Source organism: Xiphophorus maculatus, chromosome 15 (assembly GCF_002775205.1).
Source record: "Xiphophorus maculatus strain JP 163 A chromosome 15, X_maculatus-5.0-male, whole genome shotgun sequence".
In the NCBI taxonomy this organism is placed as follows: domain Eukaryota; kingdom Metazoa; phylum Chordata; class Actinopteri; order Cyprinodontiformes; family Poeciliidae; genus Xiphophorus; species Xiphophorus maculatus.
In genome coordinates, this window is record NC_036457.1 from 6,822,957 (window position 1) to 6,850,736 (window position 27,780).

The 27,780-nt window shown below is 37.3% G+C and overlaps 1 protein-coding gene across 1 annotated transcript in view; it reads right to left on the reverse strand.

Moving 5' to 3' along the window:
- Positions 1-17,202: 17,202 nt before the first annotated feature.
- Positions 17,203-27,780, reverse strand: part of rngtt (RNA guanylyltransferase and 5'-phosphatase) — a 102,447-nt gene continuing 91,869 nt past the window's right edge. The window contains exons 15-16 of the mRNA XM_023347884.1: positions 21,865-21,988; positions 17,203-17,784 (exon numbers count right to left, since the gene is read on the reverse strand). Of these exons, the coding sequence (XP_023203652.1) occupies positions 17,618-17,784; positions 21,865-21,988 (291 nt within the window). The 3' untranslated portion in view covers positions 17,203-17,617. The remainder of the gene's footprint in view (positions 17,785-21,864; positions 21,989-27,780) is intronic.

Genomic DNA, 27,780 nt, shown 5'->3' on the forward strand with positions numbered 1-27,780 from the left:
TGTTATGTCTCCAAATATTTAACTAGACAAGATTCACTTCTACATTGAAGCTCAACATCGCCTCTTTTCATATTTTATGCCTGTGGAAACAAGACTGTGTGCAATATGCACCCATTCTTCAAGAGGACATTTAGAACTATCCACTATTCAACCACCATTGATGCCGAACAAGTGAGAGTCTGTTTACTGCCAGTCACAGGGCACGCTTTGATGTGGCGGCAGCCAATATTGTCAGAGAAATTCAGCCTCTTAAATCCCTACAAATGACGCCGTAACTCAGATCAGCTGTGCTTTGTGTTTTTCTGCTCTGATGTGACAGAGAGCTTGTGCTGCTGTCGTCCTACAAAGGCTTTTCTCTTCGCCGAAAGCTCTCGTTTCAAAGCTTTTACTCCGGTTCCATTATATCAATTACAAACACCCTCTCAACCTAAAGTTCTGGCTCGATTTTCAGCTCTTTGGATTTCAAAAATGCATAATTACCAATAACAGCTGGGATGAAATTTGCGGGATCTATTTTCTCTTCTGCCTTGCAGGTAGATGGGCTGATTTAAAGCACTGAGATGTCTTCTTTATGTATAGAAATTGCATTTGGTTTCAGTACATTACAACCATCGAGGACGGCATTTTTCTTTTCAGTTAATTGTGGTTTCCTAAACACAACAATATGAGAAAGGCTCATTTAGGTGTCTGAAAAATTACTGTAGAATAATACACAGTTGTATATTTTCATTTGCCTGCCAACCATCCTGCCTCAGGCTCTTAAAGACCATCAGGTTTCATAAGCACCCTCTTTAGTAAGACACTAGCAGCTAAATTAAGCTTGGAGTTTTCCTCCTCCGTGTGTCGCATCCTGCGGCGTCAAATACCTATGACACACAGTTCATGTCATTAGTGTAGTTGGAAGCTGGGGGGGTGGCAGACCTCCCAGAAATCAAATAAAAGCCTACAGCTGCACAGTCTGTATTCAGCTGCTCCATTAAGAGGGTTTTCTGTTAAAGCAACTAGTAAAAGGAGGACCTGTAAGAATCTGACTGACTTGCCTTCTGCTTTGACTCACTGGCATCCCTAACTGACACCAGGAAACTCCTATCTTCATATCAAAGCTGTGCAAGGAAGATAATTAGTGAAAGGTTTCAGGTGAAATTTATCACTAAATCCAGAGCTACCCCCGTTTGTTTGATACAAGTCAGCAACAACAGAGGCAGTGTAACTGGGGAGAAATGTTTAGTCCGGACTAAACTGTGTATGAATTGCTTAAGTATGTTTACAGGTTTTTAGGTTTTTCTTGATGAACATCTATTCAAAAATTAGACCCTCATAGTCAAGAAGAGCTGAAGTGATATCGTCCTTTTTAACCTTGTATTGGATACAAGGTTAAAAATCATCACTAAAGAGTGGTATGACTTTTTTTTTATAAATTGGCTTTAAATTGGTAAAAATGGTAATTATTCGTATGTATATTAATGTGGTCATCATACATTGATGGTAATGTTTTACATGAAATTTCACCCAGTGTTATGACAATAGTATTCTTGAAAAGATCTTCATCCGACAATAAATGTTTCTGACTCTAAAAGCTATTTTGTTTTTATGAGATGTAAGATTAATGACCAAATCTTGTTGTAACCGCCTCTGTGATAAAGTTAAGTGACCACTCTAATTTAATGTTGGGATTAGAAACCAACCGGTTGTTGATTAAAAAACAAACTGCTCCAGTTAGATTAAGATAAGGGACAGGGACGTCTAATTAACTACCAGCAAATTGTAATTAATGAAGAGAGTTCTGGGTGTTCATGTTTGGTTAATAAGGTAATAGAGACCAAAAACTGCATGACACAGTGGGAAATAAAACAGTTGTATGAAAAGCAATTGTTTGCTTCTGTTTATGCATATCATGTTGACCAGAAACCCGGCTGTGCAGAACAACAATGAGCAGATTTGCACTTCAGTGTCTGAGGTTCCTTAGTTTGAAAATGAAACTTTATCTTTGCAGGACGATTGTGAATATGTCTTCAGATTCAGTGAGCTGTGAAAGTAATGAGGCAAACAGAGTACTGAAGCCATCAGGTCTGTTTTTGATTTAAGTTTTGCTTGATGAGTTTATTACTGCCGAACACCTTCAAGGTACCACCGTCCTTTTTCTCCGCTCTGGAAAATTGAGTTTTGGCTTTTTACATGTCATTAAGCTGCTCCACCTGGAGCAGCATTTATGCATTGCTAATGAAGGAAAAAAATGTTTTGTATTCATAAAGAACGTGAAAATTAATGGGGTCACTTGGAACCTACATTACAAAAATCCTTTGGAGGTAATTTGTATGAACAGGTGAAATGCCACAAAACCTGCCTGGAAATGTTGGCTATGCAGAAACTCGGACTATTGCAAACAAACTAATAATATGCTCAGTCAAATATGAGCATATGCATATGCTCATATTTATTCATTCAAGGTAAAAGATATATAATATCTTTCACCTTGAATGTACCTAATGGGAATAAAACACCTTTAATTGTCAGATTTCACAATATGACCTGTGAGGACTCTGGAAATATTATTTAACAGCGTGTCATGATTTAATGCTAATCCCCCAGACTCCCATTCAAATTATTACAGCACAGGCGTGACATATTAGTTTTGCACTATTACATCTGAAATTTAGCTGTGCACTCACTGTGTGAACTCTGGCTATAAAGACATTAGGTGATAACTGTCTTAGGGGGAGTGAAGCCCAATTTCCAGGGTGTTTGTACACAAATCAAACTGTGAAGCAATTTATAAGGTCCACCGTAATGTGACTTTCTCAGCCACAGTTTCGGATGATGTGCACCGTTCAGTGAAAACCTCCCCAAAGTCTCTCCAGAAATGATCATATATTTCAAACACCAAACCTACAAATGCAATTTTGTTTGTTTCTGGCCATTAAACTTAGAAATGAAATAATATATAAACTTGAAGAGAAAAGTTTAGGTGTTTTTTTACTTGGCTGTAAAACTTCTTTTCCATGTGATTTGGAGATGGTACACAAGGAACAGATTTTGATTCTTTTAAGACTGACTCAGATAAGATGTGGCCCCTAATTAAACCTGCACAAAATGTAGATTTTCAATAAGAGTATTAATGTTTCCTAGTAAGTGTTTAATCAATCTCAGCAATGCTACCATGTTTGCTTGAACTGTAGTTTGATATTGTTACAGGTAAGATATATTTTATTTTATTGATCAAAAAATATACAGTAAAACAAAAAATGACTCTAGACAGTTTCTGTGAAGCAGTATCTTTCTTTAGATATTAGGAAAAAGGCAATTATGGGAAAGATTGCCGACTTGTCCTGAAAACAGTCACTGACACCCTCCAGAGTCACAAAAGGTTGTTGCTGCAGCAACTGGTTGGATCCAAGCACATTCATAGAAAGTGAAGTAGAAGGAAAAGGTGCACTAGCAACAGGAATGACAGCAATCTTGAGAGGATTGTCAGGAATATTGTGGAGCTTCATGAGGAGTGGACTGAGACTGAGAAATCTAAAATCATCTTAGTTGGGCTCAACTGAACTTTTGCTTAGTGGTCCAAAGTCATCTGTTCAGATAAAAGTAAAGTTTCCCAGAGTCTGGAAGAAAAGTGGAGAGAAACAGAATCATGTTGTTTGAAGTACAGGGTGAAGTTTTTTTCTTGATTGTATCATGTTTGAGCTACTGTTGCCTTTCTGCCCATTCTCCTCTGAGATCAACAAAGCGTTTTCAGCTACACGGCTGCTGCTCTGTGGAAATGTCTTTCTCAAACCATTTCCTGTACATCTGAATGACGGTGGTGTATGAAAAGTCCCAGTAGATGAGCAGTTTCTGAAAACCTCAGACCTCCAGAGTCATTTAAACTTCAGCAAATTTTCTTCATCGGGTTGAGTTGCTGCCACGTGATTGGCTAATACAGTGTTTGTGTTAGACAGAAATTAAACAGCCATCGGTGTATGTAGATTAAAAATCCCAAATTCAAATCTGGGCTGAGACCAGAATATTTTACTCTTACCAGAAGCCATCTTTCTGCTCACAGTGCAGAATTGTGTAATTGTGTATTTTATTGCTTTAGTCATTCTAAAAATCCATAACACTCAGACACTTCCTGAACCTTTTGCCTTCCTGTTTCCTGAGTTTACAAGCATCATGGGTGCAGTTGCATTTACACTGCTGGGACATCTTTTAAACACCGTTGACACTCAGCGGCACACCAGAAGCAGATTAATATAAAGGCTGAACCAACATGTGTACACTTATTAAATACTCTGACAATGTGAGTGGTTTTGCTCTGAGGACTGGATGTACGGAAAGACATCATTGGACTACTGTAAGGGAGGTTTCAAAAGTCATTCCCAGAACTCTGGGAACTTTCACGGAAATGATTATATTTATTGTTGTGCATGACTGCAGTACTAATGTGTAACATTACAAGCACTGCACAAACAGAACTGTGAAGCAGAGGACATTTTTTCAGTTGGTTAGTCAGAAGAAATGGAGGACAGGACAAAAATGATAACAAGCTTGCTCAAGGTCCACAAAGGATTGGTTTTAGAAGATGAAACAGCAGAAATCCTAGTCACCTGACTTGAAAATATTTGATTAAATTTAAAAAATGCACCTGAAGCACACAAACCCAAGAATATTTATGAATTGCAGCAGTTTATTTATGAGGAGTGGGCTAAGCTTCCTCAGAAATGCAGGGTCTATGAGATGTTTTCTCATGAATAAGTTGAATACATTTGAGACTAGTAATCATTAAAGTGTTATTTTGCTGTTCAATTAGGATAAAAACACTTGCAATATATGTTTACACTCCTGAATATGCTATGACAGGATAAATAGTGACTCTTTATCTGTGGTTTTTCAAATTTCTTGGAATGAATCTGTGGATTATTCACACAGATCTGTTTCATGTAGGAAGGAGCATAAAAGAGAATATAATGTGAGCTTCATATACATAGAATCAATCAACAGCAGTATATTAATAATGTAAACATGTTTCATCAGTGTCTATTTCAGAGAATAGAGAAGATAAACAGAAGACAACTGAGTCCATTTCCTTTATAGCCCCTCGATGGGCACAAGCTAACACTCCCTACGCATCGCTGTCTTTGTTTCCCTGAACATAATGAGGTGTGGCAAAATGAGAAGGCACCTTCTGGCATTTTCACCACAACTGAGAAAAAGTTAAGTTCAGGAATAATCCCTTTGAGCAGAGAACTAGAGAATTATCACTCCATTATTTTCATACACTGCAGAAAGCAGCACGCAGTCCTGCAGCTATATCACATGAAAAATTACTTTTACTGTGACAAAAGCACCCCTCATACTACCTCCCCAACCTCTACCTCCACCAAATCCAATTTATTCGTTTCAAAACTGCTCCGCCGTCTCTTTCGGCATCATAAACTGGAAATATGTGAGACCCACTCGAAGTAAGGCTCCACTGTTTTTATAGAAGCACCTGTGAATCTGTGATCGCATTAAAGCCAAAAGCGTCTCATCAATACACAAGTATATCTCGGTAAAAAAAATAGAAAATTCTTGGGAAAACAGTGTTTTATCCAAAAGAAAGCTGCAGAAGAGAATTTAAAAAGAAAGTAATGAGTTTCCAGAGAATAACAAATGCTCTTTGTAGAGGCTTTACAGGATTACTCATTACTGGCACCAACGTGAAGCCTGAAAGCACAGAAATAATCTTAATATAACAGATCTGCAGGCAGTAGTCCAAATGTTTTTACGGTTTCAGGCAGCATTTTAAGCCTGCATGTAATATAAGGCTCATTACAGGCTAAAAGGCTTATATGATGCTCCCACTCCTTTGATAGCAGTCTATCACTCAGTCAAAGAATTTGTGGTTTAATCTGTGGATTCTTTAGTCCATTAAGTGTTTTTGGATATTGAACTTTGATTTGGAAGAACATTGTCATAAAAGATAGAAACTATAATGAAATGTGCATTTACTAACTGATTTGACTGATATGTCTATTATTGTAGACTCAGCATTGCTGTTTTCAATAACGACTACTTCACTTAGATTTATTTAATTTGAGATCTAAGTTGTCTTCCAGTCTCTTGAAGCAAAGATACTGGAAGACTATTTATCCATCCAGCAGTGAAGGATGGAGAGGTTAACGAACAAAAAGAACTATTTCATCTGTGTAGACTTGAATTAAAATCCTTGTTGAATTTCATAAAATCAAAACAGTCAATTCCATATTTGACTGATGTTACAGTTAGCTATGTAAGGCATTAAATAGAAATATTTCAAATCCAGACTATTGTCTTATGTTTTGTTTTTTCCATGTTTTTTCTGTGCCCTGTCTTTTTCCAGGAACCAAAAGTAAGAAGAACAATCTTTATTTTTTGCTTGCTTTGGCTTTTCCAAAACTCATGGATGGTTCTTGTGTATTTTCAAAAATAGATTTGTAACATTTTATTGAAGTTTTTAGAATAATACAAATATCTTTCTTGCCATACAAGCATACAAACAAAACTCATTAATTTAACTCATGAGAGTAAGTCTATTTAAAAAAAATGAAATGATCTCTAAGGTCTGCTTTGCAACTGAAGATGTCATCAAAAATGAAATAGTTTTTAAGCAGCATCTGATGCTGGGGATCAGCTCTTCAGTGTAAACGGCTCAAAAAACTCTGATTACAGTCTACAGTATATTTTGTACATTTTAAGCAGCAGAACTGGATTTGTTTCAGTTTTCTGGAGGAAGGATGTTTAAACCAGACTTTAGCAAACTGATGCAACAATACTTTTAACCACCAATAAAGTGAGAGCTTCTTGTGTGTAAAGAGAGAGAGATTCAGACCAGATAACATCTAGTTTAAGTTTTGCAGGAAAGTGAGAATCATGTCTCTATTGATGTTTTTGTCTGTGGAATAATTTCATTAGGACACATACAATACATGCTCAACACTGCTTGTCAGCCTGTAAATTTATTTCAAGATATTTCTTTTTTTGGCTAAAGTGAGACAGGATCTTTTTTTTTTATGTCAGCAATGATGTTGGCCTGAGAAGACTCCCATTTAATTGATTTTTCCCTAATGCTTTTGTTGTTAAACCATTAAGTTTTGGAATAATGTCGGTGTGCCTGCAATTCCTAGGGAGGTTCCACATTGTTTTCTTTGTTTCTACTAAATTTCTGGAGTTCCTAAACATTCAAAATGATTTTGTAATTCTATTCAGACTGATAGATGTTCCATTCTCATCTGTTTTTAGATTTCCTTAGGCTGATCTTTTCCTTTATGCGACTCTCCAGTCTATTTCATGACATGAGGCAAATTGTGAAGTGATTTCTTGATTCTACAAGTCCAACATTTATTGGGTCTGGGTATGGTTACTTAACCTGACCCCAGCTTTTTTTAAAGAATCTGATTATACACACTTAGTTTCTGATTTCATATGGAGAACAAAGATACAAACATTTGTCAGGAGGATGTAAAGTACAGCAAGAAACCAGAGATTGAGAAAATGGAAACAAGAAAAAACCTTTTATTAAAAACTGTGCAAATTCGTCATGCTACAGCTAATTTTACCCGAGATTGGACTTTTCAGTCTCCGTGTCAGAAATGAGAGTCTCACACACCAGCATTCTGGGAGCCGGCAGCAAAAACATGGAAAAGACTTCATTTAGAAAAAAAGATAATCAGAGCAAAGGCAATGAGGGGCAGAATGACACTGGCACACAGTGACAGATAATTTAATCTTGCATGCAGGAGAAATGTTTGCTGCAGGGAATCGTTGCTGATCTGGTCATCATTCCTGTCTGGAATATCAGTGTCTCCAAAGCAGTGACATCCAGGAGGGAAGTTATGTCGCCTTCAGCTGAAGTGGCATCATCTCCACTGAGAACTGCATCTGTCAGCAGTCATCTAAAAATCAAGCTTGTTATAATCATCCCCAACCTGAACGAGACACACAATTTACAGTCATTACCACTCCCATTAGCTGTTCTTTATAGTGGTTTTGTGTATTATGTTAATGTATCTGTATTACAATGATGTAATTTCACCATCTCAGTTCTTGGCATCTATTATCTATGCTCAACTTCCATCTTCTTTTAATCTGATTTGGTGTTTTGCAAACGTATTCCCTGTGAGAGTTTTTACATTTGGTCACATTACAACTGTAAACTCAATGTAAATGCAGATGTTCTGTAAAGGCGACAGACGTATAACTTTGTGAAGACCAAGGAGACAGAAGACAGGTCAGGTAAAAAACAAGATTTTTTCATTTCCAAGAGTCTGATGTAATATGACAAAATGCGTTCACTTCAAGGGTCATGTACTTTTGTGAGCAAAAACGTCAGTAGCAACGTAACTCCCTGGTTTTCTTGGCCTGAACGCTGAGCCTCATCAGTAGCTTGTCCACATCTCTGAATCACCATTAGGCTTCGACCCGCTAAACATAAAAAGGGACAGCGAATTGCTGATGAGACGTAGGAGTCCATCTACGCACTAAGACCCTACTTTTGTTGCTGTTAAGCACTCTCATCAGTGGAAATGTAATCACCTCTTATGCCTGAAACAAAGGTAATGCTCTGTGAAGCACCCAGAAAGATGGGGGCATAGTTTCACTTTCTGCAAAACTTTCATCTCTGGACGTTAGAAGAGCCCTCCACCTCTTTTCCTCTCCAAGCTCATGAGCCTCACCGGCGAAAAGAGAAAGGTTGGAAAATAAGCTTTTCCATAACTTTCAGTCTGTAAGTTTCAGAGCCAAATATTCTGAACATGTCACCGCTCAAATAGATGAAATGTACTTCTTTGCTTTCTCACAGCGCCAGGATGCCAAACGCCATCTGCAAGTTCTCTGAGCCAGTTTGGGATTATTGTTGTAATTTACATCCTAACTGCCTGTCTGCCTTTTAAGGTTGTGCAGAGTATGACTTGAGTTTTAGCTCAACACATAAATCTAGGCATTATTCAAAGAAGTGCAGCAGCAGAATAAGTATAGAGAATGCTGAAGAAAAATTGAATTTAAATTGCATAAAAACTACATCAGTTAATTCATAAAATGGAGAAGTTGGTAAAGAAATGCAACAATGCAAAAAAAATTTAAAAGACACAAGACGTCTCCTTTTATCACTACTTTACGGTCTGTAGCTACTTCAACTCTTTCTGGTCACAATGTTGAAATTGTTCAGCTATGTTTTTGGAACAAGTGGTAAAATAGATTCTAGAAAAAAAAACAGGCATGTAATGCAAAAAAATCCACAAAATCTGAAAATCTTTATGCCTTTAAGTTTTCCTCACACAGCTCCTCCAGACTAGTTGCAGTAGCAACGAGCAAATACCTGGTGGAACTGTGCGTCTGCTGAGCTTATCATACCAACTCCATCTCAGTTCAATGCTTCTAAAAAAATTGCGATCATGCAGAAGGATTGTTTTGAGAATGGATAGGAGTTTCTTAAAGAGACAAAAAACAATTTCAAGGTATCAGATACAGCTATGATGCAAAGTCAAATTTCTTTAGTTCTTTATAACAACTAAAGATAACAGTTACTCGATTGCGCTATAAAATACCCTTCAATAAACTGAATTTTGAATTTACTCATGTCATCTTCGTCTGATATTAAAATTTGTTTATTTGAAAGATTTAGTGTGACAGATAGGCATAAACATAACACACATATAATGGGGCAAACATGTTTGAACAGCTCTGTATAAAGTTAACATTTTTAGAAAGTTAACATCTTTTCATTTTTGAAGCCAGTGTAAGCACTTTGTGACTTAAAGACTTAGCAAATGCCTGCAACTTTTCCATCTGAGTTCTTATTTTTATATCATTGGCATTCGCACATCAATTTAAATCTATGCTAAAGAAAATGGTTTAATTTTCTGGGTTTTTACTCTACCACAGCCAGAGGGGAGGGAAATCTATTTCCTTATACTGCGCAAAACAACAAAAAAATACTAGAGTGATTTGAAGTTGATTGCAGTAAAACATTTGTGTTCTGATTGAGTTTTGCTGTGAATATAAAGGAGTTAGAGGAGACTTCTAGGGTTGAGCAACAGAGCAAATTCAAAATATTATCTAAAAAAAATGAGGACTGACCTTTTGATGGTAACGCAGTCATGTGGGGAGTCGGTTCTTTTTATTTCCCTGCCACTCTAACTCATCACTGGGGTTTGAAAAGAAAAGTTCAAACCCACAGATTAAATATACATATTTTTCTCCAGCCTGCAGTGTTATTAAGTCATTTAAATTGTCTTGATATTGATGCTGCAAGGTATGAAACCAAGGAGATCTTCCTTTTGTAAGATGGAATAAAATTAGCAGATCTTTTTAGTGATGCCTGATGGTGTGACACCATCATTTTAATAGCCGACATGACCTTAATCTTAATATTCCTTTTAATTCTACCTTCCCTAAAGCAGTATTTAATTTAAAAGTAAAATGCAGACATATCTCTGCATATTCACCTTTTGTTGTGTGCTCCCTTTCAAAACTGATCACTGGTTCATTGAAATGACCCCAGCAGGCGGCTTGTGAATGCTTTTTGCCAACAATCCCAGCTGAATGATGGTCCTCAAACAGCCTCTCTAACTGCTGTTCCTGATGGAGACGGAGGATGATTCCCCTCAAATGGGAGTTATTCTTTGCCACGCGGCATCATTCCGGAGAGGAGCTTATGAGGGGGAAAATTTGTGGGTAATAGATTTGTGCCACCATGGCTCCCCAACTCCGGCAGATGAAAAATTTATGCAATTAAATTTCTAATTTCAGCAGGGTAATCGGGTCAGGACAGTTTGACTTCATTATCAGCAGCAAACTCATTATTAAAATCAGTCAAATGAAGATTTGACTCAGAGTCATGACTTTTGGGTTCACTGAGGTTCAAATGAGTCTTTTTGGAGATTAGAGCACATCCTTGCATAGTTAGAGAATATCAGACACACAATATAGATAACATTATGCGAGAGAAATCACAGAACACATTATAGGGTATGCATCAAAATATTATGATCATTTTCAATCACATAATCAGATAAACGCAGTGAAAGTGGAGGAATTCAGATGATCACCCTAAAGCACCGGCCACAAATGCTGGATCTTACGGTAAAAATTTGAGCAAAATTCTTATAATATAGTCACATTTTACTGGCAGCTTTCAGTAAAGTCCACAGGTGTGTATTTGTGATGGTAGGACAGAAAATAGCCTACAAAGAGATCAGTGTAGAGATGGCATGCAATGGATGATATAGAGGAAAGACTTGTTTTTTGCCAGGCAATTGCATTAAACTTTTAATTACAAACTGATTATAACTACAGAATTAGAAATTTTCTTGAATCCATTTAACCTGACTGACACATTTTCCCATCTTTCCCATTTTGAAGAGTGGATAAAGGAAATGGGACAATCATAACAATACTTAAGCGAAACAGGAAGTGATGAGCTTTCATAGCATGCATAATTTAAAAATATGCTTCAGCTACATTTTCTTTATTGGACCTGTTAGGGGTTAAAATATTTTCAGCTTCGTTGAGTCCAACTCAATTACTTTCCACAGTAACTACACTAAAAGGTTGTGTTTTTATAAATTTCTTTGTGCAATACCATGCTGCTGCAATACATCTTTTAAATGTTTTTCACACATTTTTACCAGGAGTGCCAAGAACTGCAGAGGTTTGTGTAAAAATGCAACTAAAAAACCTGACAGGTAAAAAGAAAGGCTGCACTGTTACACAGTTTGTAAAACCCGCTGTTTTATCTGAAGATAATCAAAATACCATTTGAGTTTATTACATTTTTCATTATTGTTTCCAAGACCAGAACAAAAAGGCTGATTATGTGCTTGGTTGAGGGCAATAGGAACAGCCAGGCTCCGGCACGAGCCACCTTCTGCCCCTCTGATCAAATAGTGAGAGCCACATAAATGCATTATTCAAAACTGCAGGTAATATTAATACCACGATGTGCTGCGAGTCATCTCGGCTGATTTAATATTGGTTTGAAACATGGCTGCTTCCACCTGAACCGAGAGCCTCGTAATCTTCCCGGCACCACCTGTGCTCATGCGAGGACACGGAGTGTGTTTACGTTTCCTGGTCCATACAACCTTCTTCTCCCCTCTGGTGCTAAAAGGTTCCCAGGGGAAACACGTTACTGTCGTGCCCGAATCTGCCTTTTCAAACATTTAGCGTGTTTGTTTGAACTGCCGTCTTGCCCGTGTTTTCCGCAGGATAATGATTCAGGTAGCGCTGCATAGAAGCGTGTGGATTAAAAAGCTGCTCGGTTCCTCTGGGTGAAAGAAGGTCCTTTTCTGTGCATGAATCTGAGCAAATGTAATGGAAGGGACAAAATAAGCATAAAATGGTATCTGCCGGTGTGAATCCTGCACCTGCCCTATGAGAGGGGTGATGTCTCACCGGCAGGAAGCTCACAACAGATAGGTGAGTGCGGCTTTCATGAGAATCATCCGGCTTTCATGTGCCGCCAGAGGGGAAGAGAGCCCTCGGAGTGCTGCTCATCCATCTCCTCTATAAGAGGAGCAGTCGCCTCAGGCGCCATCATACAGGAAGATAAAACTCTAACACACACAGACACATTCAAGCGTGTCCTTTTTTCTTTCTTTTACCTGTCTGGTGTTATACTTCCTGGCTTACATTCATCTCTGACTCCTGATCTAAATTTTCCGTGCTGCATGACGAACTATTAATCGTCATCTAAATCCTAAAATAACTGAATTCTGACTTTCGAGGCTAAAATAAACCCGACCTTCTTACTGTGTGGCAGAGACACATTGCCAAACATGATACTGCACTGAAGAACACAAGGTGGGGCATAACTATGAAGCTGAATGTAAATGATGCATGAGCTTGTAAGTTATTTACAGTATAAATAAAAATCTGAAACAAGTCCATATCTCTGTCTATTCATGGTTCAGTTTTCATGGATTCATTTTTCTGTGGAATGTAACTGCAAATTATTTGCAAAAAATATGCAGAATTTTTTCGTAGAGTATATCAAAAATTATTACAAAATATAATGTAATTATTATTATTTAAAATATTCAAAACAAAATGCAGCTAAGGAAGCTGACCTATTTCGACGCAATGCTATTTAACACGCTATTGGGTGGCATTTGCAAACCAACCAATCCAAGAGCAGCATTTATATTCCTTGAAGCTGATTGGCTGTAACCCCGAGAGCGGAGACAAGGATTGTGGTCTCTAACCTCCATCGTATTTGTATTCAGCCCTTTTTACTCTGACCGGTGTAAATAAAATTAAGTGCAACCAGTCAAGTTCAGATTACATCTAATTGTTAAATAAACATCTGTACTCTATGTACGAATGCACCTGTTCTGTCAGAGCCTCACGTTTTTCAGGCAACATTAGTGAACAAAAGGGGTCATGAAGGTAAAGGAACAAGCCTGAAAGTGAAGCTTAAGCAAAGTTTGATTATAAAACAAAGATCCACAGCTCAGGTAGAAGATATGTCAAGAGAAATCTGAGACAAATCTGGACTTTATGGACGACTGGCGATAAGAAAGAAATCCTTGATAAAGATCAATTGCAGTTTGCAACAAACCTGGTCTGGATGTGAGTGTTGTTTCTAATGAAAATCTAACACTGTGCACCACCTACAATACACCATATGATGAAACATAGAAATACAGTAAACTGGTAAATATGAAAGGGTACCCATGTTAGCATGGCTCAGTCAAAGTCCAGACCTAAATACCAATTAAAGAATCTGTGGCAAGGTGTTCTTTATTTAATCCGAAGAGCTACTGATAATTTGCAAGGAAAATTAGAGACATACCTCCTCTTGCAGCTATTAGTACAGCAAAATGTGATTGTAGCAAAGCAAACGAAAAACAAAAGCATGCTGCAGTGTTGGTCTGTCTGACACAATCCCAATATAATAATACCTTGAAGCTTATTCTTGTAATTTCACAAAACATAATAAAAGTTCAATGAGCATGAAGACTTTTGCAGGACACTGCAACTGTTCTCAGATTTTTGTCGTTTTTAATTAAATTCATGGTTACTAACATAAAACTAACGGCCTCCATGAAAACTGAAGGACAAAAATGCTGTCAAAGGGTAACACTCCTAGCAACAAGCAACAATGTGGGCAAGAGGTGAAAATTAGACATCAAAAATGTTACCTGGCAACAAGGTTTTTTCCATTTAAATTGAAAGGAAAGAAGCGATGGCAATCACGTTTAAAGTCGGAGGGGGAATTACCTTAATCCGCCCGTCCCTCACGGGGGGAGAAGAGGTCAAGCACGGCGCATTAGGGAAGCAGGTGGAAACTGCTGCTGGAGGACCCTGGAGAGGCTGCAGAGGGCAATCAATGTAGATTTCAATTTTTAATCAGAGACGGCTTTAAAACTTGCTCTGCAAAATCTGAGTTCAGATTTTTAAACAACAAATTTTGTTGCCTTTATATAGAAGAGCAGGGAAGTATTTCTGCTCCACACTTCGTTGTTTCTTGTGTTCAGCTAACACGAAACACCTGAAAGGTTCCTGCGGCATAGAGCCTGTGTTTCCCAGGTAAAGGTGTTAATGAGAGCTCATAGTGAATGGTGTTGGGAATTCATTCGGGATAAAACTGCAACTAATTACCTGATACAGTTAGTAACTGTGCAGCAAATAGAGCCGTGTAAAAGAATTCATACGACTTTTCATCTTTTGTCACAAATACTTCATTGGTCTTCACCAGAAAGAGCCAAAGTCCATGGTAACTCTGGGAAAGGTGCAGCTTACCTTGTGGCAACTAGCACTTCTTAAGCTTGTAAGAAGTCATGTAGAAAGAAGGTGAACTGATCAAGTGAGACCAAAATATTTTTTTGGCAGACAAAGAAAACATGTATGGCTAAAGAACTTTTGCGTATATTTCTAACACAATTTTCCATCCATTAAACTTCACATCAATACGATTAGGTACAGCGTTCTATGGAAATTCAACTTTTTAAACAACGACCTTTTGTAGCCATCTTGTGTAGGGTTGTCAATAACTGATGGACATCTGTCAAGTCAGGATTGTGTAATTTTCTTTGCATAAAAATCCTCTTATTTAAACTGGCTTTGTTATAGCATTCTTATTTTTTTAAGAATCTAAATTTCATGTTTTACTTTATTTTAAATGAAATCAAATAAAGAGATATAAACTAATGAAATGCAACATACTGTGTGTGCAACTTAATAATTAGTTTCACTTCTTGAGCTGAGTTACAACAACGTAGTTGCTCAATGACCAATTTGAATAAATCTGGTCAAATTGTGTGGTTTTACATGAAATTGATGAAATCAACAATGCACAAAAGAAAAAAAGAACACAACCAAATATATTCTTAGTCCAGGCAACACGGCCAGAATTGGATTTTACGCAATGGAAACACAGGAGCGATGGAGCCAGATGGCAGAAAGACTGTTTCTGTTCTTTGCTCTGACAGTGAATGTCACCAGTGACAACCAACCAGCCGTACGAGTATCCTGACGAATATGAGAGCAAATACTAAGCAGGCCCTGCCATTTGAGCTACCGACCGTGAATGACTAATGTTTCAGGTCCGAGTAGTAGGAATGTATGCATGAAATGTTTGATTTGAGGAAAACTGTCTTCGATCACAATTCTGCCTGGTCATTTATTGAAGTTATTCTTTTATCCACGTCAACGTTATTTAAGAAAAAACATTCACTATATTCAGTAATCTGACTTGATATTGTGCAAATGCCGTTCACTTCCAACTGAAGATGGAATAAAAATGAACACAAGACAAATCTGAAATGGCTATGCTGTTCACTTGCCCAGAATTGCTTACCTTTTCTTCAATATTAGCAACCACATTTCTTCAGTCATTAACTCCTACCGGCTCCAGCTCTGTTTGCTCCTTTGATAATCCATACTCCCATTTTGATGACGACGCCTCGTACCAGGAAGGTCCTGAGCTGGAGTCCCACAGTCCTAAAACCTAAAACATATCTGTTAGGTTTATTGATCTCTCTAAATTGCCTTTAGGTCTGAGTGTGTGAATGGTTTTCTTTCTTGTGTGTCTCTGTGCTCCCCTGTGATGGCTATTTTCAACAATCCGTTTTCTGTTTAAGACAAAATAGAAACAGGAATGATTTTTTCCCCTTAAAGTACCACTCCTCCCTCTTGAACAAAGCTGAAAAACCTAATTCTGCAAAAAAATATGCATAATTTCTCCTCTTAGCATCAGGATTTGGCACCGTTATTTGGACAACTGATGAAAGGAGACGTGTCTGTCATTTACAGAGTGATTTATAGCAGAACATCAGAAGAGAAGCTAGATTTTATAATGTTTGCTCAGCTTTATACTTACAGAAATATCACCAAAGATCAGAGGAACTGTGATTGCTCTGTGTTTCAGTCTAAAATATGAGCAGCCTTTTATACAGCAGGGCTCAGTTATAAAGAACTGTTTGAATAACATGTGGAGTGAAACCTTTAGTTGGTATTTCTGGCAGTGAGTCAGCCTTCCTCCATAAAACAGGTGATGAACTTCATCAGGGTCGCCCCATATCACAGTTTGTAACCTGCACTTAGTAAATGAGAGCTGCCAAAAAAATAAAGATCCCCTCAAACGGGATCCTCTGATTCAAGCTTTTGGAAAAAACACAGCGTTAGTAACACTAACATATGTACAGAAAAAAGACAAAATATTATGGGCAACTGACTGATCTTTAGTTTGCAAAAGAAGCTCTTGATTTTTTGCAGACTGAACAAATATCTGAGCATGTCCTGGACCTCGTTATAAGGATCTTTGGTTGTTGCACATTGTAGGTTTTGGGTCTCTGTGGACCAGCCCAGCTCCCCACCGACAGGATTAGACTCGCATCAAATTTGGATCCATGCACTTTGTACACCTGAGGCTTCCTGTTGTGTTATTTGTGCAACTCCTGAGCAGTTTTTTCAGGGTCCACTGCCTTCCTGCCGAGCAGCAAGTTCTTCCTTCGGGGAGCTGCTGAGACTGAAACGGCTGAGTAAAAATACCGCAATGATGAGTTTCTGTTTACTTGCTGCCTTTGAAGCAAAACAACCGCCTTAAAGATAAAGTCAGGCAGATCACTGGGAAATAAACCTTAGCCACTACATAATTATACACCTAAAACATCTAGATATCCCCTCCACTGAACACTTATCCTGTGAATTTTAATTGAAACGCTGAGATCTTAGTTGATAGGAAACTCAACGCATCAAGACAGATTGAGCTTTGATTATGTTTACTCCTCTTTCAAATTAAAACAAGGAAATGGTTGACACAAAGTAAACAATGCTCATCAGGTGTTAGCCATAACAAAGTCCTTTCTTGGCTGTTTAGCTCATGAATTAGAAAAAAATAAATAGGAAAACAGTCAAAAAAAAAAATCTAAGCATCATGTTCAGTGTTTTAATAAGAACACAAGCAATTCAAGCTACAAAGATTTCTACAAGGTAAATGGATGAATCACATTGAGGCAGTCACTTCTCTGAGGTCCATACATGTACAAGCGAAAACGCGACGCAGCAGACGGGCTTGAAATGTTTACTGTAGAGGGTCTGGATGCTGATGAGGATGTTCGCTGTGACTGTGGGTTTGATTCGGAGTTCAGAGGGGCTCAGTTTGGAGGAGGCGGGGGGGTTACGGTGAGGCCCAATTGGGTCTTTTCGGAGGGGGAGGGGGCATTAGCTCCGAGTCCGGGTCAGACGGGCGTTTCCGGCTCTGTGCGTTGACTCCCTGGGCGCAGCGGTCCAGATACTCAAAAAGGATTTCCTTCGTGACGGGTTCCTGGATGCTTTTACACACAGCTGGGCAGAGAAAAACAAACGGGCACAGCAGGAAGGAAGTTATCACAGAGACGCTGACAGGCTGTTTCCACCCATGTATAGTGCAACTCCTAAACTTTAAATTTTTTATGTTACAACAAAAAGACAGTGAATAGTTTTTCATAAAATTATGAATTGTTTTTTTTAAGTATTTTACAAATAAAAATGTGAAAAATTTGTTATGTATTTGTGTTTAGAGTCAATATTTTTTTATCCATTCTTCATAAAATAACTGAAGCTCAGTCAGAGTGAACAGAGAGAATGTTTAAAAATCAATATTCAGGTCTTATACTACCATAAGTTTTCCATCAACTTCTCTAAAGTCAAAACATCCACACAGCATCATGCTGCCACTGCCATTCTTCCATCTTGCTTAGCTTTGGTAGTCTGTTAAAAAGTGTTTTACTTGATGACTGTTTTTTCTTTTGTCTGACAAAGTAAGTTGGCACGTGCAGATTCTTTTTCAGACCTTTGTGGAGGGAAATCAGTTTTTCATGTGTCGGGCCAATCTCCCAATATTAAGGAAATCCAGGTCAATTTATCGTCCCTTTTTAATAAGCAATAATTTCAACAACTTTTTTCCTGTCACTCTTTCATGAAGGCCATATCTGTTTTTTAATTAATTTAAGAATCAACAGATTATTCCACCTGAGCTGTACAGGTTGGCTTCTTGTTCGCTTTTTCTGATTGGTTACAGTGACAGGGTTACAGTGCCCAACCTGTCACTTTAAGTGGAAAACTGTCTCTCAGTAGGTTTGCAGTTGTGCCACACCATTTCCATTTTGGTATAATGGATGAAATGGTGTTAAAACTTGGAAATCAGTTTTATGAACTTTTCCGCACTTTTAACCCTGACATTTCAGGTGTTGCTTTAGTCTTTGTGATGCTGTTTCCTCTCTAACAAACCTCAGATATTCAAAAGACAGCTGGACTGATTTAGATACTATTTTACACACAGGTGTGCTTTTATAGTAAGTATGGATTTTATTTAGGGGTATCAGCATACATTTTTCACATTAATATTAATTAGATTATTGAAAACCTTTACAATTTTCAGTCCAATTCACAGTTAAGAACTACTTTTTGTTGTTTTGTCATATAAAACAGTAATAAACATAGACGGTAACAGTTTAACCTGACGGACTTCGTACCAAACCTCACCTCCCATCAGCACTGATACTTTGAGCCATCTTCACATTAAGTTTAGAAAAAAAACAGGATTTGGATCATTACCCCTGAGACTATGCATAGAAATAGCTCATCCCACTTCACAGCTCCCTTGGCACTTTCATGACCGAGCCACGGTACCAACAACACATTAACGATTATTTGCAGTTGCTAAATGGAACAAAGTGTTATCAGTCTGGAGAGACATGCAAAGATATCTGTCAAGATTTTTTGATAAAAGAGACTTTTGCCATCTGGCCTCCGAGGCTGTCTCGCAGCCCGCAGCAGCATCTAAAGCCCAATAACTCTATATTGTCTTCCATCTTCTACAATCAATTTAGTTTGCTCTTTAAATGCATTTCTTCTCCCTTCTGCTTCACGTTTATATGGCTTCAGCTTCTGTTCCTATGCTATTCCTTGTACAGCAGTCTGATGTCAACATTTAGATTAAATGCTGTGCTAAAAAGGTTCATCAGAGGGGGAGGCTGTGTGCAGTCTCCATCATCTTCTCCTTTGTTTACATACATTTATTTTCTCTGAAAGGTTATGTAGAAGCTTTCAGATGATATAGAACAATGCATGTGAAGATTTTTCTTCAACCGAAGCAGTTAATTGCTTTTTTCCTCCTGAATTAGACTGTGAGATAATCCCCAATATAACTCTTTGAGACAAAAACAGAAGAATTAATGCCGTGTTAATTTTAAATCACATTTATAAATGCTAAATATTTATAAATGCTAACTATAAGGATCAAGCAGCATCTCAGAATATGGACATTGAGGCAAAAGAGTGAATTTACACCTCATAAAATCTGAACTTTTAGATTAAACATAAAACTTCAGAATAAGGTGATTTCATCTCTAAGTTTTTCATATGCAAACTTTGATCTGGTCAAACCAAACGATAACAGTAAAAAGATTAATACGGTAATTAGAAAATGTGAAAATTATCATTGTACAATAAAAAAAAGAAAAATATTTCTCTACTTAGTTTGAATAAATCTGTAACTGACAAAGTAATTAGAACGTCAACCATAATAAAATCTTACACAGTGACTTTAGAAAGAAAATAATCTCTTTCTCAAATGTTTCCAAAAATTCTCTACTTGAACCTTTTTGACTTGTTTCCTCAACACGTTGTAATTGTTATATTTTCAGTCTGTTCTGTGGGGAGTAGAAGATTAACAATTTCGTGTTTAAGAGAAAAAGTCAAACTACAACTTTAAAGAAACTGTGCTGAAACACATTGTTTCTCCTGATCCATTTCTAGGTCATTTAGCCGAACTGTATTAACATGAGCCAAAAAAACTGCATGTGCAAAGCAGCTCGAAATGTCTTTCCACCAACAGAAATTGAAAACAAAACAAAAAAAGATTGGTCAATTTACACTAAGGCTGCACCATTTTTGGAAAACACAAAATAGTGCTATTGTTGTTGAATATTATGAAAATATCAATTGTAATTGTTCCATATTTTCCTCATTCTTCTATTTCTTCTCTGTTATCACAATGACTCCACCACTCTCTGGGGGATTTTTGATTTTTGATCTCTAATGTCAGTTGTGAGCCTAAAATGTATGAAATGTCCACACATCTGACCAAATCTATGCTTGGAAAGCAAGTCTATTCTTTGTATATCTATTATTTATACTTTGAGTTGAGTAATTTTTAAGTCTGAAAGCTATGTATTACCCGGTGAAGAGTCTGAGTGTCTTAGATTATCAGTTTTGTTGTTGTATTAGTAAAATTATGCACACAAACATGAATAGATCATTTTGGGGGGTAAAAAATGCTGTACATACTAAACGTTTTTTTTTTTAAATGATGAAAGGGCAGAATTTAGAAAAAAGAAAAACAGCAAATATTGTTGAACAATTATATTTTTTTCATATTGACCCCTGCAATTTAAACTCTAACATTAAGCCCTACACCAAATGTTAACCCACAAACCACTAGGTGATGAAACACAACCGACAACAGCAGCTGATTCTTCACTCCGCCGTCCAGAACCCAAATCTGATTTTTTGACAGATAAGGTCTGACAGCATGTCTGAAGACATAAATCTGACAGACTGAACCTCAGGCTGGATTAATGATTGTCTAAAGCCCTCGACTCGGTTTGTGTCATCACTCATCTTCCTCGTGTCTTCATCTTTCTTTAGCTGCTGCTCACTGTTCAGCAGGAGGTTGGTGCTGACTGGTCTGCATGTCAAAGTTTACACTTGAACTAAGTTTAACGTATTTTACGACACATCGTATATAACGTAGGTGTGCAGTGAAAAACAAGAATTATGTATGACGAGCAGCAGAGTAGGTTGAGCTGAGAGAACATTTGTGGAAAATGTCTGATAAAGTTCATTTACATTCTGTGTTTTATGCGAGAACAGTCTCACCCTTAAGTTAGCATCACAAATAGAATAAAGTGCTGAGTGCGTCTATGCTCTGCAGATGGATGCACTCTGTCATTTGTACATGCTTTGTGGAAACACTTTGCTTTCTATTTCTTGTGTTTGGGCCACTAATATATCCTGGATACCTGTTTACAGCAGTGGTATTTACTTAAAAGGGGGGAAATATTTTATGTAGCAAAATGTCAGCTTCTCCGCTCAAAGAAAGGACACGGATGAAAACAATTTGTCCTGGGCACAGAGTGCGAGGCCTGACGGGTTGGTGTGTATGCTTACACAACAGAACATCTGCCACCTCCACACACACACATTCGCTCACAATCTCATAACAGGGAAATCTAACTGAGAGCAAAGCCTGATGAAAATACTGATAAAATAAGCCATTAATCGCAGGCTGACTGCTCGTTTTTCACTTTGATACAGCTGCAGATAAAGGATGAGGTGAGGTATTAATAAATAACTGCAGACGAGGAAGGAATAGAGACTCACCCATGGCTGTGTCATAGGAGTTGGGGAAGCTTTTGTCCACCCTCTGTCTCATAAACACCCAGCTGTTGTTAGCAAATGTGCACTCGATGATCTTGTTGTCGTACTGTTTCAGCTCTTTGGTTGCCTGTGCAGACACAAAGAAGAGATTCATCAAAAACTGTGAGAGGAGGAAATGTTGCATTTTTTTTGTTCTTTCTAGTTTCTGTAAAAATAAAACATATTTTGTTAGATTATCTGGTTTAATGGTGATGGCTGTCATTAACTGTATGAATATGCAGACAAATGACGTAACTGGACAAGCGGGAAATTCATAACATTCATGATAAAATAAAAAAATCACCAAAGTATATTTTCAGTAAACTTTATTTTGAAAAGCTAAAATTTCAATATTTAGCAGGAGTGTAAAGAAACAGTGATCAGTATGTATTCAGGTTTTAAAGTCATGGTTTTCAGGTTCATGTTTTTTTAATCAGTTTTCTGAACGTTTCACAAAAATAAATAACACAATTTTTTTTTTCTTCCATCAGCAGTAAGCAAACAATGTTTTCAATATCGGAGCTATTCTGATTTTTTATGTTATTGGTATTATGCATGTTGAAGACACATGATGTTGTTTTTTAGCACAATCAAGTAACTTTATTACCTTCAGTTCAGCTGACTTTGTAATTTGAAGCCTTAAAATTGGGTGTCTGTCCCTTTAAGAAACTCCAGCTCTTTCTGACACACCGCCTTTAGCACATCCTCACAACAATGCTTCTCATTATGCTGTTTACAACGATTCTCAGGAGCATTGAAAGAGAAGTAGTTCATATAATGAGCTCAGCAGATGTTTGCTAATTGCTACTGCAAAACCCCAGGTATATTTTTCGATGAGGAAGCAACATGAAAAAGTTAATTTTACACAATACCGCCTCTTTAAAAAAAGTGGAAGGCATAAAACTGAGATTTTGTTGACAGATTGATTACACAATGCATTCAGGAAAGTATTCACAGAGCTTCACCATTTCCACACTTTATGCCACAGCTTCAAATTGCATAAAATTAATCTCTTTCCTAAAAATTCTACACACATGAGACTTCTTCTCTGCATCTATTCCATCTCAACCCCCAGATGGTCACAGTAGACAGCCGCTCATAATGAACCTGAGCCAGGTTTGATCAATAGAAGGCATTGCTGCAAAAAGCAATAACTTAATGTAGATGTGTGGTTTTTTACCATTGAAAACGTGGTCAACTAAATGTCATCGCATATATTAAACCTGCAGCTTAATGTTAAATTGATTTGAACTGAGTTGGATTCTTAAAGTGGAAATTAATTGGGCCTGATTGTCAGTTAAAGTGTTTTGAGATCTCATTTGTTCTGAATTAGTGCTGTATGAATGAACTGAATTGAAACAAATAAAAAAAGTGTCTAGTCATTGTGTGAAGGTCTCATATTATTTTGTAATGTGACAAAGATACAACATATTCTATCCTTAATGAAACATCAGCACATGCACTAACACATCTCCTGACAAAGCAGTCCAACAGTTCCTGGTCCACCTACTGAGCTACAAAGGATCACTAACCCATTACATCATATTCTGCTTTGAAAACCAAAGGAAAAAAAAAATCAGTGCTGAATACTGTAACACTGCTCAAGTGTAAGAAAGTGGCACATGATACTGAAGATCAAGTATGAGTCAAAGAAGACATTTGAGCATCTGTTGTTTATTTGTCAAGGGACTGTGTCTCACTGAGAGGATTGTTGAAACTTGGAAAATGTAAATCCCTGAACTGCTGGGAACAAGGAAGGCACCCAAAAATGTGCAGCAGCAACGAGATTTTAAAATAAACAATAATGGAGGCACAAGATTTAGTATAATGCTCCTTACTGATGACGGACTCACGCAGGGTAAAAAATGACAAAGACGTTGACCTTCAGGGTTCAAACTGAACCCGTGACTCCCAGTCAAAGACTAAGAGCGGCCACTGCCAGGAAAGCCCCGACGTTTGGCAAGACACTACAAAGTAAGAGCTTATGTGATCCTAGAGTGCCGGGCATCTGAGCTCGCAGTGGGTGTTGAATTCACACAGGAAGCAAGACAGGGTGTGAGGAAGGAAGGGAGAAACTGAGAGAAAGAATGCAGACCATAGAGAGAGAGAAAGAGAGAGTAGATATGTTTAGATTTTCAGAAATCACATTTTACAGTGTAAGTATTGTTATATTTTGATTTTTTTATGTCAGTATGGAGATAGGGTCTGGTGAGCCAAACATATCTTTCAGCGGCAGAACAGCGACAGAATCTCTGAGGTCTCCTAAAGCTTCCCGCAGCAAACTGCCAGAAAACTGTGAAGGACAGCGCAGGCAGGCAGCTACAGGCTGGATCTCTCCCTGCTGCTCAGGGGTGACATGTTGGCTGCCATTTTCCATCACCACTTGGTGCCTAATCCATCCAAATCTGTCTCATTATGGCGGCACACGTGTGTCCCCAGTTATCAGGGACATTCCAACTTTTTACAAGTCTGTGCAACACTAGTGTAGGGATGATTTAAAAACAGAATTAATGCACCAACAGCTTGTGTATGATGCTGTAGTTAGGGATGTGATGCTTATGAAAAAAAAATGTTACCAAATTCAGACTCTGTTATAAAGTATAGATAAAGGAATGGATGATGGTGGATGGGATGGATGGATGATGAATGGATAAAAGAACAGATGGTGGATGAACAGAAGGATGGATAATGGATGAAGAGAAGACAGACCTATGGATGGATGAACACTTGGAAAGGTGAATGGGGGGACGGATGAATAAATGAACATAAGAATAAATTGACAGGTGAATGAATTCAAGGATAGTCAGATGAAGCCTTAACAAAAGTGAAAGAATGATTAGGCAGATGTTACATGAATGGTTGGATGAAAAAAGGGAGGAAGTGACAGGAGAATGGTTTAACTGCCAGCTGAAGAAAGACGGATGTTAGATTGACAAAGAGATTGACACTTTTAAATAAAGGAATACAGCATAAATTATCTAAGGAAATAAAAATGTGTATTACTCTAATTCCTTTTTTTCTCCTTTATTTTGAAAACCTGGAAAATATTTTTGATCCCATTTTGTCTTGTTCTAGGCTTCAAGTACATACTGTTGATGAGAAACTTTTTTTCTTTCAGTCATCAAACAATTTAAGGACATGTATTTTAATGAATATTTACCCTGTAGAGGCTTGTAGTTTGAATATATTATTACTTTTAAAGACAGGAACGGGGTACAGGTTCATATGAAATCAACACAATCTCTAGAAATTTAGCTTGAGAATTACAGTATACTGCCATGAAAGCATTAATCATTCCTGACATAAAAATGTCTTCATAGTCTCAGTTCTGCCACATTAGTAGCGTCTCAGTGCCAGTGTGTCATCAGATAATTTAAATAAAGACTTCATTTCCATGTAAGATGTTAAACTCCAACAAATATCACTCTTACCCAAAGACTGAAACTGTTTCATCCCTGCCATAATTTTATAACTGCTTTACATATTACATCTGTAGAAAAGCAGTAGGTTAGGTTCGATAATATATTTTGTCATTTATGGCTGTTTAGTTGCAGAATAATTTATTTTCTCTGGTTATTCAAGGTTGATGCAGTAATGCAGGAGAGGCTTATTGCTATCTTGCCTTAAATTGCCAAATTGTCATCTATAATGAGGCCCTTTTTTGTGGTTTCAGAGAAATTAAAATTATGCATAAATGTTTTTTCAATGACTTAAAAAGTGCACACTGACATATTTTAGCTCGCAGTGTTTATAGTTTAATGACTTTGTGGTTAGTACCAATAGATGCATAAATATGCATTTCTGTGTGTTTTGACTACTGTGGTTTTCAGGTGATATAATATCTTAAGAACCAAATTTTCCGGTTAAACAAATGGCTAATCAGATAAGTAAATGTTTGCTTTAGACATTACTGTAACTTTCTCTACATTTCCTAAGTAAACTCGGCTTCTACAGCATGCATTTACCATAGCAACGCATCTTACAGATACAAATACCTCGTGACAACATAATAAACATCTAAAGAAAGCATTTATATGTCAGTATATTCAAAATTTGGCATCTAACCATAATCTAATCAAACTGCTGCAACACTTGGGTATCCAAAATACTGTGCCGAAGAGAGCACAGCTCAGACAAATTGACATTCAGAATTAGACATTTTCCTGAAAAGGTCTTTTGTTTTTCTATAACCAAACCTACTTTTCTTTCTTTCTGAAGTTACATCAGAATAGTGTCGCAGGTCTGCAGCACTCGGGTCCATTTTAATAAAAGAACACAAGATGAGACGACGAATAAGTGGGAAGAGGATATAAGATGCAGACGAGTGAATATGAACAGGTTTCCTGGGAATATCTTCACTGATGAACAGTATGAAAATCAATGTTCAAACTTTAATATATGTTGTCAGACAGAATATAGTATTTACCTTCCGAACAATAATATCTTATCCAGTGAAAATAAAGAAAGCTAGACCAAAAAATTCAGCAGACAGAGTGGATCATCGTCAGGGTTCCTACTTGGGCCAATAAGATCTAGACATCAGGGAAGTCAGAAAACAAATAGGATTCCTGATTAACCAATTACACAACCGACTCATACTTTGAGTGTGTGTTAAGCTGATCATTACCTCTCACATCCAGTTTGACTGTTTAATCAGAGACTAATAGGTGAAAAACAAGGTAATGAAGTGCAAGTGAGCAGGAGTTCAGCTTGTTGTCGAGTCTGTCAGGTAAACAAGGGGCTCTCAGCAATATCACCTTAACAAAACCTTAACAATGTACTGTAAACTTTACAAACTAAATGGTATGTTGCTTTCAAAAGTAGCTTTATAAGAGCATTTTGTATGGGTACCACTTTCAAATATTCTGTGACTTCATGGTTTTTAATCCTATATCTAAAATATTAGGCCTGTGGGCTATAAAAATTGATCTAAAGAACTTTAATGACACTTAAATGATGGTGAACCAGAGAGAGTCACACAGCGATGCTTTCAGGAGTCGCATAAATTGGAGAGTTCAATGAAGGAAACAACAGTCAAAATAATTTCAGCACCTGGCGGTGGAGGTGCATGCTGGGAACTCATTATAGTTTCATCAAAGCTGCAAGGCTTTTTTTTGTTTTTTTTTAAGGAAACTGCTCTTATCCCCGTCACTGGTGGCTACACCTGCCAGGTAGTGTTCAGATTATTTATGATTAATACTCCGTATGCACAGGCCACATATACCTCCAGCAGAGCAAGTAGATACCAGAAAGCATTGAGACTTGACTAAAAAGAGGAACTGTAAAGTAAAGCCTTTAGAAGAGATTTAAAATGTCTCATAAAAAAACAGCAGTGGGGATTTTAAATTTGAATCATTTTTAAAACAGTGTTGGATTATATTATATTTTCAAGCCCTATAGGGAGTTCAGTTATAAGTAGTTTTCTTTATTTTTTTGCTTTCAACCTTCAAAATAACACTAGCAGGTACATTAGACCTGACAAATGTTTTATCCCGGGAATAGAAACACTTTTGTTTATTAACATATATCCATCTCAAAAATAATAATAATAATTAATAAAAAAACAATAAACACATCTATTGTGCTGCTGACCATGTTTCCATTCTGAACAGATTGCTGAAGTATTAGGCTACATTTTTATTCTCGGTTTAGACCGGACAGAAAATCTTTTTTACTAACATATTTTAATGCAAATCTAATATGTTGTTTATGAATAAAACGTTAAAAAAAAAAGTAATTCCAATGCTTAAAAAAACAGCACCTTGCTTTGAATGATATAAACATTAAAGATCAGTGTTTTAGCTGCTCTCTGCTCAGCTTAAAACATGAATTTATAGAGAAAACACAGATTTCAAATTGCAATGAAATGTCTCACTGGGG